Here is a 14,733-nt window from a genome sequence, read left to right as displayed (position 1 = left end):
TCATGCTTTAGTTTGAACATCAATAATATTAGAATACGTCAAAAGCGAGGTTCAATCAATACCATCACCTGAAACGTCTTATGACATTTACAGTCCAAAACCATGTCTGAGGCATCTGAGATTCCTTGACATCAGTATATATTCAAAATTAAATATTATCTTATGAGAATTCCAGCAATATAAATTATATTCTCGATACTTCTGTAGCGACATTTATAAAGATTCATCTAATCTCAAGATATAAAATAAGTAAATAAATACTTCACCCTAGACCTTTGGCTTGTATTCATCTTATCCCCATCCCCCCATCTTCCGCCAGAGTTGGGTGGTTATGACTTCTACTAATTTCTTGAGAATATACACGAATTCAAGTTGGAAATGTAATTTGCATTGCTAAGTCCTTTGAACAATCAATTTGAATACCAGCGTATTATATATTTTTTTTAGAATGATAAATTACATCAAAATTAGTTAAAGCAAATTTGTATGTGTAATCACGAACTATATATCATTCAATCACTATCTTGATTTAATAAATATTCAATTTATATTCTAGGTCATTAGAAGCATTCTCAAAGTCGCTCTTGGACAGATAAATAATCATAGACCTTGGCATCATTATAAACACATATATATTTCCTTTTCCCTGCCAGTAAACAAACCATTTTTGTCATAATTTTAACTGTGTTGATTTATGGTGTTTCACTTTTATTCTCAGCTCCGTGTGTTTTAATTTATTTGAGATGGTGCATCTGGGTGAACTGTCAGTCCTTTTAGTATTTTGTGTTTCTCTCAAGTACCAAACTAATTCATTTAATTTGAGTTTAAAAAGCATTCTTGGAATGTATCTGTAATCTTCCACCACAAGGTGCCGAGGAAAGCCAACTTTTGAAGTGAGACAGTGTATAGTATAAACACGAAGGCAAACATTTCCTGGTTTATTATAAGGAGGTTATTTTGGTGGTGAGCAGTGGGCACCGTGGGCAAAACAGTATTCTGAGCCTGTACTGGAATCTTAAATCTGGAACATTGCCCGTTAAAATACCTGTGAGCAGGTAAACAACACTCTTGACATGAAGTTATCGCTTCAAGGAGAAGAGTTAATGGCAGACCTGATCAGGCAGTATCAGTTGAAGATGATCTTCAGGCAAAAACAAACTTTATCAGAATTAAGCCTTCTGCATCAGCAGCTATTGAGATGCTGGAGAAATGGTGAGGCCTAGCATATCTTCTATTTTAAGAGTTTGGCAGAATGATTTTCGGAGAAATGTGATTTGATTTGGAGATGTTCCATTTGAAGTATGTAAATGGTAAACAGTGATGTCTAATTTCCTATGGTCTTTTTTTTGGTTTACCTCACAGATATATTTGGCGCAAATCCACATTGGTAGATATTTGAATATAATAACTCTAAACAGTCTGGTTTGAGTGGAAATGAAGGGAAAAATGTGAAGAAGAATTGAAAGTGGGAATCATCAAAAAGCATGAGAATGAGATAGAATTCAGTCTGTAGGTGTTAAGTAAATCATTGGTAAAGAAGTAGGTGAAAGAACAGAATCCTGTGGGATATTTTTCTGAGTAGAAAAAGGCAGAGATGGAGTCCTCGACAACAACTGCCATGGATGGGTTCCTCAAGGCTGAGATTAAGAAGACAAAGTGGGAGAAAACTTCTCAGAGAAGTTTAAGCAAAGACTTGCGCATACCCTGTCAAACTTTGCGGAGATGTCGAAACCATAGCGATAGTTTTATAATCCTAGAGGATGATAACAAGATGATTGCAGTAAGGAAGGCAGATCACCAGTGAATCTACTAAGCCATACTAGTGATCCGACTAAAAAAGCGTTCAAGGTGGCAGGAAAACTTTTTTGTTGAGTTTAAGATAGTTTTGCAAATCTTGAGGATGGAAATTAGAACGTGATGGTTGAGAATCAGAATGGTCACCCTTCTTCGAGATGGAGGCTGAACCATAGCATCACTTCAGAAGAAAGGTGTTTGGGTTTGAGGCAATGGAGTCAGAATTTTAGCACCTCTCTCAGAATAAAGTAGGTGTATCTGGTCCTCACCTTATTTGCATCAACTGGATAACACACCGGCCAACCCTGTGGAGATTATAGGAAAGGGTCATAGGATGAAAAGTAGGAGGTGGGGTAGAGAGGATAGGTTGGAATCAAATAAAGGAGAGGCAGATTCTGAGGTTGGCTTTGTAGGGGAGGATTGACTGGAGGTAACTCAGTTGGAAGGGGAGAAAAAGAAGGGTGCGAAGAGGTTTGTTACGAAATCATTTTGGTTTGGGACCAGAAGAGTTTACTAGAAGAAGGATTGTAGTCAGATCAGGAGGTCTTTTTTTATAAAGTTCGCTTATTTCTGAAGAATAACCTTACAACAATTCCTAAAATGAAAGAGGTAGAGTAACAGAAGGAAGGAGAACGGTTTCTAATATCATGTGAACAGGGCAGTCAAGCAGCTGGTTTGGTAAATGGGATATGACTCTCAGGCAGGGCAGGGAGGTACCACCGCCTGGGAGATATTGAAACATAATGTGTTGTCTAATGTTACCACTGCCATAAGGCATCAAAAAGTGTGAAACCAGTCTGAGTTGCTGATCAACTGCCTCATTACAGTTGCAGGTCAGTTGTTTTCTTACTATTGACAACACAACTTACTATATTGTTTTCTCTCTTTTTTTTGTTTTATTTCTTTTTTTTTTGGTTCATATATATTACTGCAGTGTTGTATTTATCATATCATTACTTCTTTTTTCTTTTATTTTTAATTGTTTTTTCATCATTACTTATCTGAATTAATATTATTATAATGACATTATTTTTTCATTGGGCCAGTAACGTTCGTTGATAATATATTATTGAGTGGACTAATCATGATCTAATCATCTGGCAAATAATGTAAATAAGCCGCAACAATCTTTATTAACATACCGGCGTGTCCTGAGGTGGAGAGAATTCTTGCGCAAGGATTACCAGTTTATCGATAATGCCATAGTTGGTAGAATTGGAGATGGTTCGTTATATTTACCCGTCTTTAAATTTTTGAATTCTTTTTGTGTATGATATATTATAATTATTAGAAGAAATTGGTTTGAAATGGTTTGAAGAAAAACATTAATTTGTCATGTAAATACAATTATACTGAATCAAGTAGTGAAATCATATAAGTAACATTATGCTAACTCAACTCTACCTCTGATCAGAGCAGCTGTGTGCTTTGTTTATATTTTTGGTCAGAGAATTACTGTGGATGTGAATTTGACTTTTTTTTGTAATCTTTTTTTTATTTGATCACCCTCTGGGTGTAGCACCATCGCTATTGTTTTGGCGTCATCGACTCACTGCAAATGGCTGACTGGCAGCTGAACTTTCTGTTGACATTTCTTTAATCTTTCCTAGGGCATTTTTCATTTAGATAATAAATAAATGTTTCTTAAAAAATTAAAACAGTCATTGAATAATGTAAGACTTGTATCTGGTGTGGGTTATGTATGCTGGGGAATGTGAGATATTGTGATTAAGCTATACTTATTAGAACATTATTTACGCCTTCGCAAAATTGACGTGTGGTTTGTGATATTGTTATTTGACTAGGTTGTTTTCAGTATGTCATTTTATTTTAATTTTTTGTTGTAGTGGACTAGTGCCGTCTCCCTAGTTCAAGCACCTCCGCCTATATGGCTCGGCCTCCACAGACCCATCTATCTTGGAGCATTAGATGGGGTAATTTTGGCGTCATATAAAAATAAAAATAAAATAAAAATACAAAATAAATAAATAAATACAAAATAAATAAATAAAAAATAAATAATATAAAACCTGAAATATAAATATGGTAATAGAATAAGATTATGACCAGAAATTCAGGGGCAAGGTAAAATGAATATCATGAGGGGTTAGAGGTAAACAAAAGATCAAGAATGTTAGTGAAGTTGATCGGATCGATCCTGAACACATGTAGGGTGTTTAATTATTTGTTCAGATGTTAGAAAGGAAAAAAGAGGTGCCTAAACCCCACCTTGAACAGCCAAGCCACTGTGATGTACAGTCAAGCAAATACCTGTGCATACTGTGGGAAACAATATGAGAAGACGGACGATAGATTTTGGATGAGGCTTACTAGTCACCGTAAAGTTTAGGTATATCATGGCCTCACCTGCATCAGATAGTTGTTTGCATACTGTACATGTGAAATCCTAGGTAGAGGATCTACAGGGTGTGTGGATAGTAACGAATAATGGCAAGAAGTGAGATGTCAAAGAGTTCCATATATAGTTTGGTGGGTTGGAGAACAGGATAGGAAACAAAGACAAATAGTCATAGTTGGCACTCACTTCTAGAATGGTTAAAGGTTGTTAGAGACTTGAAAAGGTTTGGAATGCTGTGTTTTGGTCAGGTTGAAGTTCAGATAGTAGTAGAGATTGGAAGAGTTTAATAATGGTGCTCTACAGAAGAAAAATTATTTCATATTTTCTTTTTAGTGATTAAATAATAAAAATAACAAGAGTACAGACAAAAATATATAAATACCTGGACCAGACAGGAATGTAGTAGTTTTTATTCAAATTTGCTTATTAAATTAAATAAGACCTCATTTATGGAATTTTTAGACTAAAACATAGAATGTTCAGCCATATTTTGGTTATAGTTAAACAAGACCTTCTTGTCATCACACACTTACAGTTGTAGAATTATCAGTGGTCATGGAAGATGGGGTATTCTACTCAATTCTGAAAAAATTATTTCCACATGTGGCAGGTCATTCTTGCAAATACCCGGTACTACTGGACTTAGCTTACTCTAAACTGAAGAGAAATTGAAAAAAGAAACCTTCCCTGAATGTGACTGGCAACTGGATGAGAGGTTTGAGACTATCAATCTGGTTTAACTTTTTAGACGCTTATGTTCAATACAAGTCAAATAAATTTTTAATGTCACAGAATGTTTTAACTTTTCTCCTCAGCTGAGAACTCTCAATTTTTTTCCATGCGACGTTAGACATACATCACCAAAGTTTGGCCACCAGGAAATGGATGTGCTTGCCCTTGTGGCAGGGGCGAGTTGCCTAACAACAGGAGTGACACTGCCCGCCATAAACAAAGCTTCAGATTTTCATCATATTATAGGGAAGTTATGAGCATTACTACATTAGACTTAAAGAACAAGTATGTGTTTATTCTGGTTGTGGAATACATTTCAGTAATATAAATACGAAAATAGGAAATGAATGCCAAAATGGGCGCATTTAGTGCTCAAATGACAATTTCTAGAGTACTAATGGTAGACTCAATACATGTCAAAGGGTCAAGACAGTGTCAATTGAGGCAGTATGCACAATAGCAGCAGCAAAACATAAACACTCACCACACTCTCATGTCTTAGGACAAACTGTGAGCTCTAATCTCTAGTTAAAACAATAGTTTCTCTCTGATTGCTGGGGAACTCCATAAGCTTGGTTGGGAATATTCACGGTTGCTCTCAATGGTGCCAAGTATAAAAATAAGAAGAAACCATAGAACATGGATTGAGTTTTAAAGGCATCTCTATAAATCTCTCTTTGTAATACTGTATGAAATCTTCAAATATTTATTCTCTATATATTTCATGAAAAAGTAAGTGCCAAAACGAATAGAATACCTGGATGGCATCTTCTTGCACCTGCACTTGGCCTACCAATCGATATTTTACTCATCATCATCTCTGTCATATCCAGTAATAATCTGCAAAGGTGAAATATTACTTGAGGAGTTTCTACAAGGCCTGTGGTTCTGTAAAAAATATTAGTCTTAATTTTAAGGTCTTGTTTCATAAGTTCAATGTATTTTCAAAACTACATGTTAATGAGTGAAAATCATATCAGATTCTTTCTAACTTACATCAATTAATATAACAAGTCAAATAGTCTTTTTTTTTCAGGTTCATATAATAATGATCAAACCTTCTATACAGGCTCCCATCATACACACACTAGTAATTTAACATGTGTGATTAAGAACATCAAGTTCACTGAAATCAATTATTTCATAAAGCTTCTATTTCTGGTGATTCCTGAAAATAAAAATGTTAATTAATATTCTGGACTGTCTTTGGTAATACCTCATCCTATTAGTCTGCTCCACCTGGTCCAACACTACGCTGTCAGCTGAGCTGCTATAAGTCGTGGCCACATGCCGTATTTGTGGTGCTGTTCCAGCAGCTGTGATAGGACTGTACCCTGCACTGAACAAGCAGGCATCTCATCAGGAAGATTCAGCTGAAAAAATACAATATAGAATGGAAATTTTTTTCAGTGTGTCAGCTTATACACCAACAGTAACATGAAAGCTAGGACAATACTCCAGATCATCCAGCTGTACAAACACCGCAGCTGCAACAGGGATGTCACCAATATCCTGTGATCATCCAGCTGTACAACACCACAGCTGCAACAGGGATGTCACCAATACCCTGTGATCATCCAGCTGTACAACACTATGGCTGCAACAGGGATGCCATCACCCCGTAGATCATCCAGCAACACCACAGCCGCAACAGGATGTCATCAATTACCCCTGTGATCGTCCAGCTGTATAACACCACAGTTGCAACGATGTCACCAATACCCCAGATCATCCAGCCAACACCACAGCTGCAACAGGATGGCAACAATATCCCGTGATCGTCCAGCTGTATAACACCACAGCTGCAACGGGAAGGTCAAAAATACCCCACGATTGTCGAGTTGTACAACACCACAGCTGTATCAATTATAATTCCTGCCCTTCCAACCAAAATGAAAAGGTATCAGTCTCTAGTTAATTTGTATGTTCACCATATGTTTCATCCACTTTGTATTGAAAGCTTATGTTAATGACACTGTGCTGCCTCATGCTAAGCAAGTGATCCAGGTTTGATCCCAGGGCAAGGTGAACTTGGGCAAGTTTCTTTATGCCATTTGCCTGTCTCACCCAGCAGTAATTAAATCGATGTCACTCTCCGGATCATACACCTTAGTAGCGATTTAATGTAAATGAAACTTTTGCCTTATATCAGATGTGCTGGTATTTATTTTCATTTTCTCTGAAAGTTTCTCCCATATACTTTCAAATTTTAACGCCCACTTTTGTCAAGCCACTCTCTTGCATGGATCCAAGTCTTAAGGCAAGATGGCAACCCCATGTGGTGACCATGCAGTAACAGATAACAAATGCCGTGTAATGCTTCTGCCTCAGTAACCATATGTCTCAATATTTATTCTCATGAAGTATAAAGTGATGTATTGAAATATTTATGATGAAATAGTGAACATTTGTCAATTATGAGACATTGATGAAATGGTTGCCAATGCAGTTGCATGGGTGTACACACAAAAAAAAGCATGTCGAATATATAGGTCGAGCTTGGAAAATAATAAGTGATAGTAAATAAAAGGATTATGGATATTTGTAACAAAGATGTGTCTATAAGTATTTACACTTGCACAGCAACATTTGTATTATATAACATTACCCAAATATATAATACCATAGAGTTTCACCAGGTCAATCACCCATGAGTATGAATCAATCGGTGAGTTGATATCCGGGAGCAGGCGAGGCTGTTGGGCCAGGTGCAGCTCAGCAAACAAATATCTGATGTTGGCTAAGACCTGCTTGACCACCTCTCCTGTAGAGAGAGACTATCATATCACATGTTACCCAGTGAACAACTCACTGCAGTGTTTCCTATGCAAAAATTCTAAGATATTTCTGAGCAGAGAAGGTACATTATACTAACTGAACTCAGTACTGTGAAACTATATTTTTCACAATAAAGCAAAAGCAACAAAGTGTTTACTTAGCCCCGCCACTTATCAACTCATAGAACTATATATATATATATATATATATATATATATATATATATATATATATATATATATATATATATATATATATATATATATATATATATATATATATATATATATATATATATATATATATATATATATATATTATATATATATATATATATATTCTCGTTAATCTAACTCGTTAACGTAATTACTAACGAACTGGCTTCCATAAGGATCTTCAATTTATTAACGTAAAAAATTCGTTAACGAGTTTCAGAACCCATTTCAAGATGTTTTGAACTTGACCGGCAAACCAGCTTTATCAGTCCAATATTAATCGGTTCTAGGTTGCAATTTCAATTATTTTAGTAAATATCAAGAAGTTTATACTATTCAATAAAAAAGTTTAATATTCATTTTTAGTCATTTTAACAATTATTGAATAATTGAAGGTAAAGGGATTATTTAATGGCATCCAGCCTCTTAACACAGCAAACAGGAGAGGTCTCTCTCTGTTTTTCACTGGAGGTAACATCTTGCTTGAGTCTCTTCAACTAAACGCTTTTTTCTGTATTTCCAAATAAATTATTAGTCTTTTGAAATATATTTTACATATTAACAATATATATAGTGCAGTGTTGATTTAAAAGAAATAATCTTGAATTACACCAGAGAGCTAAAATTTGCAGAATGCGCAAGTGTCTCTCTTCCACCCCAATGCCTTCTCTTCTTCCTTCTCCTCCACCCCCATTCTAACCCATCATCATCATCAAGGAGCCTTCTACATACACACACCTCAAAGTAAGTGAACTTTTTCTACCATTTTTGTTGAATTTAGGAAATTTTCGTGAGCTGAAACCACTACTCAAAAACCCATTGAAACAATGGTTTCGTTAATAAACTTTCGGGTTAACGACGCACTTCTGAACGGATTGGAGTTCGTTAATCTGAAGGGTCACTGTATATATATATATATATATATATATACACCTAGACCTCCTCATTATGGGGTTAGGACCCAAACCAGGTCGTAAGTCCGACATGGTCGTAAGTCCGATATAGATGATAAAAAAAAAAAAAAAAAAAAATTTTAATAAAAAATTCATAATGAAATACAGTATAAAAGTAATGAATAATGATAATGGATACAGTACAGTGAAAGTAATAAATAATATGAATGGATACAGTTTGACTGAGCACTTAACCTTTAATGTAGTCAGCTGAATGCACATGGGCCCTATAATTTTCTAATTATACATGGAGACTACATTAACTGGAAAACGTTTCGTATAGAAATGCGTGTCATTTAAAATTTTTTTTTTTTTTTTTTTATCTATATCTGGAGGCGGTCAAGTCCACGAGTGTAAGTCGGAGGTGTATATATATATATATATATATATATATATATATATATATATATATATATATATATATATATATATATATATATATATATATATATATATATATATATATATATATATATATATATATATATATATATATATATATATATATATATATATATATATATATATATATATATATATATATATATACACACACACAGTCTAATTCTATAATTTGGACTAATAAGGGTGTCTTTTAGCTGATTGTCCTAATTAACCGACATTTAGGTGTCCGTTTTAGCCGATTGTCCGAATTAACCGATTTAGGTTAGGTTAGGTTAGGTTAGGAAATATAGTACCGTATATACACTGTACGCTGAACATGATACACAGTAACAAAAATACAGGAAATACTGTACTATAAACATCATATAACTAGCTATATAAAACATTACAATATGTTAATTTCATTTACCTTTGGTAGATGACAGATGAGCTTGATGTGGTGGAGGAGGGGGGTAGAGGTGATAAGGTGTTATTCGGAGTCAGTAGAGCTATGATGCTCTACTGGTCCTTGTCCCCCACTCGTAGAAGGCCGAGGTGACTGAGGATGGCCTGAGTCAGCAGCAGGCTCAACAGCTGCAGCAGGGTTGGAACAAACCGGCTTGAAGAATGAGTCTAGTTTCGGTTGTTTACCTTGATGATGCTGCCTCTGGATAATGAGTTCCCTAAGGGCTCTAATATGTTGATAGTAATGCTGAATATCATCAGTTTCTGCTGACAATTCAATGTACGAAATGACATTATCAAGGGATTCTCGTATAACAGAGAGTTTGGGTTTCTTGGGCAATGGTTCTTCGTCTTCCTCATCTTCACTATCTCTGCTGTCACCAACGAGAACTTAATCCGCTATTTCTTCTTCTGTTAAAACTTGGTATCCAGGGTCACCCTCTGTGTCTTCTAGCCAGTTTCTGATGTCGTCTTCTGTGACATCATTTTCACCCGCCCTCTTAAGGATATGATGAAAGTCCCTTGCCTCGAATCCTTCGAAATCATATGCTAGCCTCCACATTGTACAGAAGTTTTTTCCAAGCATTGGCTAGAGTGGTAGTCTTCAGTGTCTTCCATGAAGCTGCTAAGTTGAATATTGCAGACTTGAAGTTGTAGTTCTTGACGTTATTAACAGTTCTTTGTCCTCGTGTGTCTTCTGTAAGATCTTCCTCTTCTTCTATAACCGCAAGAGCTTCGTCCAGATATCTTCGTTGGTATATTCTCTTGCAGGCTACAATTATACCCTGATCCATCGGCTGGATCAGGGAGGTAACATTGGGTGGCAGGAACATGCATCTTATTTTACCATCATTACTGACAAGCTTGTCAGAACCTGGGTGAGCAGGTGGTGCGTTGTCCAAAATTAGTAGCGCCTTCACCTCAGCAGCAGGAAGTTTGAGGACATCTTCTTGATATTTTGCACTGCAGGAATGAAATGCGAGAAAACCAATCACTAATGATTTGCATGTTGAACCACGATTTCTTGGAGTGGTAATAATGCACTGGTAGATGGTGCATCATGTCTTTCAAAATACGCGGGCGTGCTGACCTCCCCACCACCACTAACTTTAAACGGTGCATACCGTCAGCATTCGCACAACACAATGCCGAAAATCGTTCCTTACTTACTTTGCGACCAGGTGAGGAGGCTTCATTCTTGAAAGCTTGGGTATTCCGGGGTAGGGACCGCCAATACAACCCACTTTCATCCACATTATAGACTTGGGAAATCAGGAGCCCTTCACTCTTAATTAAGTCATTTAGCCTGTCCCTGAATGGTTCGATGTCCTCGGTGGGTGCGCTACCAGCTTCACCATGCGTAATATTATTACACATTCCATGGCGATTTCTAAATCGCCATAACCACCCGTCACAAGCTTCGAAATTCTCGATGCCCATATGACTTGCTAGCTTAACAGCAGCAGCTTGTATTTCTACACCACGGACGACATTACCGCAGGATCGTTGCTGCACAAGCCACTTCGTCACTGCCTCCTCAAGATTTGTATCTTTTGCCACTCTCATATGCTTCCTTGCACCAGCAGATGATGATTTAGAGGTTGCATCAACATTATATTTCAAAGAAAATGCAGTGAGTTTGTCCTTAGCCTTGCGTATGTCCGAAACTGTTTGCTTTTTAACACCAAACTCGTCACAAACTCTAGCCACCGAAGCACCAGCCTCTAACTTCCTTATAAGTTCCAGTTTCTGGTTCACAGAAAGGGTCACATACTTCCTCTTCGGCATTTTACTCCCCCTTGAAGACATGATGTAAAATACAAGGCTGAAAGATCCCTAATCACTGAAACATCAACGAAAATTGCAGGGCATCACAACACTGATACTCGAATATGGCGCTAGGTCAACAATGACTGGCGTGACTCATGTGCGCACAAGGCCGCCGCGTGACCCATCTTTCAGACAATCCCAGAACCATAAATTTGGTATGGACTCGTCTATAGCCCTCCCTCGTTTATAGGTCGACCCTGATTTTTTACCCAAAAATCGTTAATTTATGATATTCCTTGTTTATAGGTCGACCCAAGTTTTTGAGGGTATTGGAACAACAAAACCTTCAGTAAAAACACTCTGCGTCCTATAAACTGAGGCTCGACGTGCCTGAAACACCGAGTGCCGAAGGCAAATTGTTTACCATTTATTATTACGACACTTTACACTGAAACGCAGGTAGTATTTATTCAAGTCCATTAGGAGGAAATATTATTGTATACAACAGTTTTTTAACTGAAAACCATTCGAAAAGCGATTACGGTAAAATCTTTTGAACAATGAAAGAAAGCGCAAGTCATTGTTTTCGTCATGATTTTATCCCACTTTCCACTGTAATATGTACGTCATTTCAGCAAAAATATTACATTTCCATATTTATTTCTGAGAATATATTCATTCAGTCACAGTTAAGGTAAAATATACTTGTGATGTAATATTTTACTGAAAATACCAGGTATTTAGAAATACGGTATCGTAGTTTTCTTTTGTTTCAAATTTAATTAACAAAGAGTGATGTTTCAAATGCAATGAACAAAAATTTATGTATCTATAAATAAACGTTAAAAAATGAATACTTTGTTTTACATCGTCCTGTGCTACCATACCATGCATTTGGCTACTTTGGGCTTGCTATGATGACGCAAGAGATCTGCCCTGGCAACTGTACCGACACTCACAGCTGGTGGTGCGTCGTTTCCATTGTTTACTGGTAGTTACTGGTAAATATTTTTCAACATAACGAAACTATTACCCGTTTAGAGGTCGACCCCCAATTTTTTGCCAAGGGTCCACTAAACATGTAGCTATGTGTATGTATGTTTATTTGAGTGCCCCGTCATAGGAGTCCGTTTTCTCTCCCTTCAGGACGCCCGAGTCTTCCGTTTTCTCTCTTAATCTTAGAGTGCACCAGAGACTTTGTTAATCCTTAGTGATGACACAAAATTTGAAATTGCAACCCCAATTGCAACCGGGACAATCCCAGAACCAGAAATTTGATACGGACAGTTCAGATTTCGTCCGATTTATCCGAAATCCGGATTAAAGGGGTCCGAATTAACGAGGGTCGACTGTATATATATTACACTGATAATTAATCAGCATGAAGACAGTACAAAGCAGCATAAACAAAGGTAAGTATAGAAGTGCCGGACTGCCGGTTGGAACAAATATCGGGAGTGTAGACACTGAGTGTCAAGCGTGGGGTCCTGTATATCAACACGGCACAGGTCAAAAAGTGGTGTCTTCTCAACAACTTGACAGGGGAGCAAGTATCCTCCTAACTGGCACAGGTACTTGATAATGGACCCGGGAGGAGCAGCATAGAGGCTAGGAATGACAGTGTCCTATCTGGTATGCTGACATGCAAGGCTAGGAGTACGACAGCTCACACCAACGTGACCATGAATAAAAAGCTTTTGATGAGGAAGTAGACAGAATGTTAGAATTAGGTGTGATTGAACCATCTGACTCACTGTTGTTCACCAGTTATTCTTGTAAAAAAGGTAGATAACAGTTTAAGAGTTTGCATAGATTTTAGATGTCTAAATGATGTGACAAAGTTTGATGCAGAGCCTATGCCTACTATTGATTAATCTTTGGAAACTTTGTAAATGATAAATATTTCACCCAGATAGACATGTGTACAGGTTACTGGCAAGTAGAATTGTCAGAAAACTCTAATCTGTACAGCTCTTGCTACTCATCGTGGTCTGATGCAATTTCGATGTATGCCCTTTGCAGTAAAAACTACCTGTGCTACCTTCATATGACTGATGAGAAAGGTGATTTTTGGATTGAGGAACACGATGTTATTTTGACAATGTATTAGTTCATAAGTCATATCGGAATGAACACTTGCAAGATCTCAAAGAGTTATGTGAGAGGTTATGCAAACATGGATTGACTGCTGGTCCCAAGAAGTGTTTCTTTGCTTATTAAAAAATAGATTATTTGGGATATTCCCTTGAGAACAATCAACTCTCTCTGCGAGAGGATAAAATAAATGCTGTAATCAATATGCCTCTACAAAGCCATAAAAAGCAGCTGAGATCATTCCTGGGTTCAGCATCATTCTATGGGAAATTTATTAAAAAATTTGCAGATATAGTAGCACCAATAAATGTATGCTAAAGAAATATAGAAGTAATGTACTAGATTGGAGCTCAGAACAGATTGATAGTTTTAATGGACAAACTGTCAGATAAACCAACTTAATTTTCGCGTGATTATGCTAAAGATTTCTTAAACAGCAGCTCGAAGCAAACTTCCAGCCTCTTCTCCCCCATCCCTTCAAGGAGGAAGGGTAACTACTGCATGTGTCTCCATTAATTGAGGTACAGTTTGAAGGGAAAAGGATGGGTGATTGGTTACATAATAATTAACACAACTACCCTAGCAAACATTTGTGCTTCTAGAAAGTTTCCTTATATTAGAGTCATCTGACAAGGGGAATCAAGGCAGAACAGAAAAATGGTGTAAGAGAAAGGTACAAGACCAGAGTAGAAATTGAAAAAAGGGCTAATACAACAAGTACCGGGAGACATACTTCAAACACACCTTTCCTCATAACCTTAACATGCATATGTAATACAGATGTGACAGGAAATATATAATTTATAATCCAAAATTAAAGATAATAAAGTTACAAGTTTAAAAAAATTAATGTTTTCAAACATTTTTAGATGCTTAAAGTAAAAAAAATAAAAAATAAAAAAAACTAACCATTGTAACCATAACCAAGTTAGCTACGGTCTCTGCATTGAGTTTCTCCACCAACCACCGCTGAGTGATGTCTACAGCAGAGTTCTTCTCAACAACTTCCTCAACTTTTCCCTTTTTCTCTTCCTTATCCAATCGAGGCTTCTTGCTTGATGACTCGACCACTCCTTCGACTGGTTTATCCCGTCTCACTCTCTTTCTTATTGTTTCTTTAGATGGCATGGACTTATTAACCTGCAATAATACACAACAAGCACAACTATAAATTTTGTAATGGATCTTA

General features: G+C 36.6%; 2 protein-coding genes across 2 annotated transcripts in view; one reads left to right on the top strand and one right to left on the bottom strand.

Moving 5' to 3' along the window:
* LOC121863394 (symplekin-like) overlaps positions 1-1,216 on the top strand; it is a 28,242-nt gene extending 27,026 nt beyond the window's left edge. The window contains exon 5 of the mRNA XM_042362020.1: positions 1,093-1,216. Coding sequence (XP_042217954.1) covers positions 1,093-1,216 — 124 coding nt within the window. The remainder of the gene's footprint in view (positions 1-1,092) is intronic.
* Positions 1,217-6,135: 4,919 nt separating this feature from the next.
* The window catches only part of LOC121863384 (symplekin-like), a 75,362-nt gene continuing 66,764 nt past the window's right edge, over positions 6,136-14,733 (bottom strand). The window contains exons 7-8 of the mRNA XM_042362006.1: positions 14,454-14,684; positions 6,136-6,258 (exon numbers count right to left, since the gene is read on the bottom strand). Coding sequence (XP_042217940.1) covers positions 6,136-6,258; positions 14,454-14,684 — 354 coding nt within the window. The remainder of the gene's footprint in view (positions 6,259-14,453; positions 14,685-14,733) is intronic.

This window comes from Homarus americanus, unplaced genomic scaffold (assembly GCF_018991925.1).
Source record: "Homarus americanus isolate GMGI-L3 unplaced genomic scaffold, GMGI_Hamer_2.0 scaffold40248, whole genome shotgun sequence".
In the NCBI taxonomy this organism is placed as follows: domain Eukaryota; kingdom Metazoa; phylum Arthropoda; class Malacostraca; order Decapoda; family Nephropidae; genus Homarus; species Homarus americanus.
This window is presented reverse-complemented; position numbering and strand designations above follow the sequence as displayed.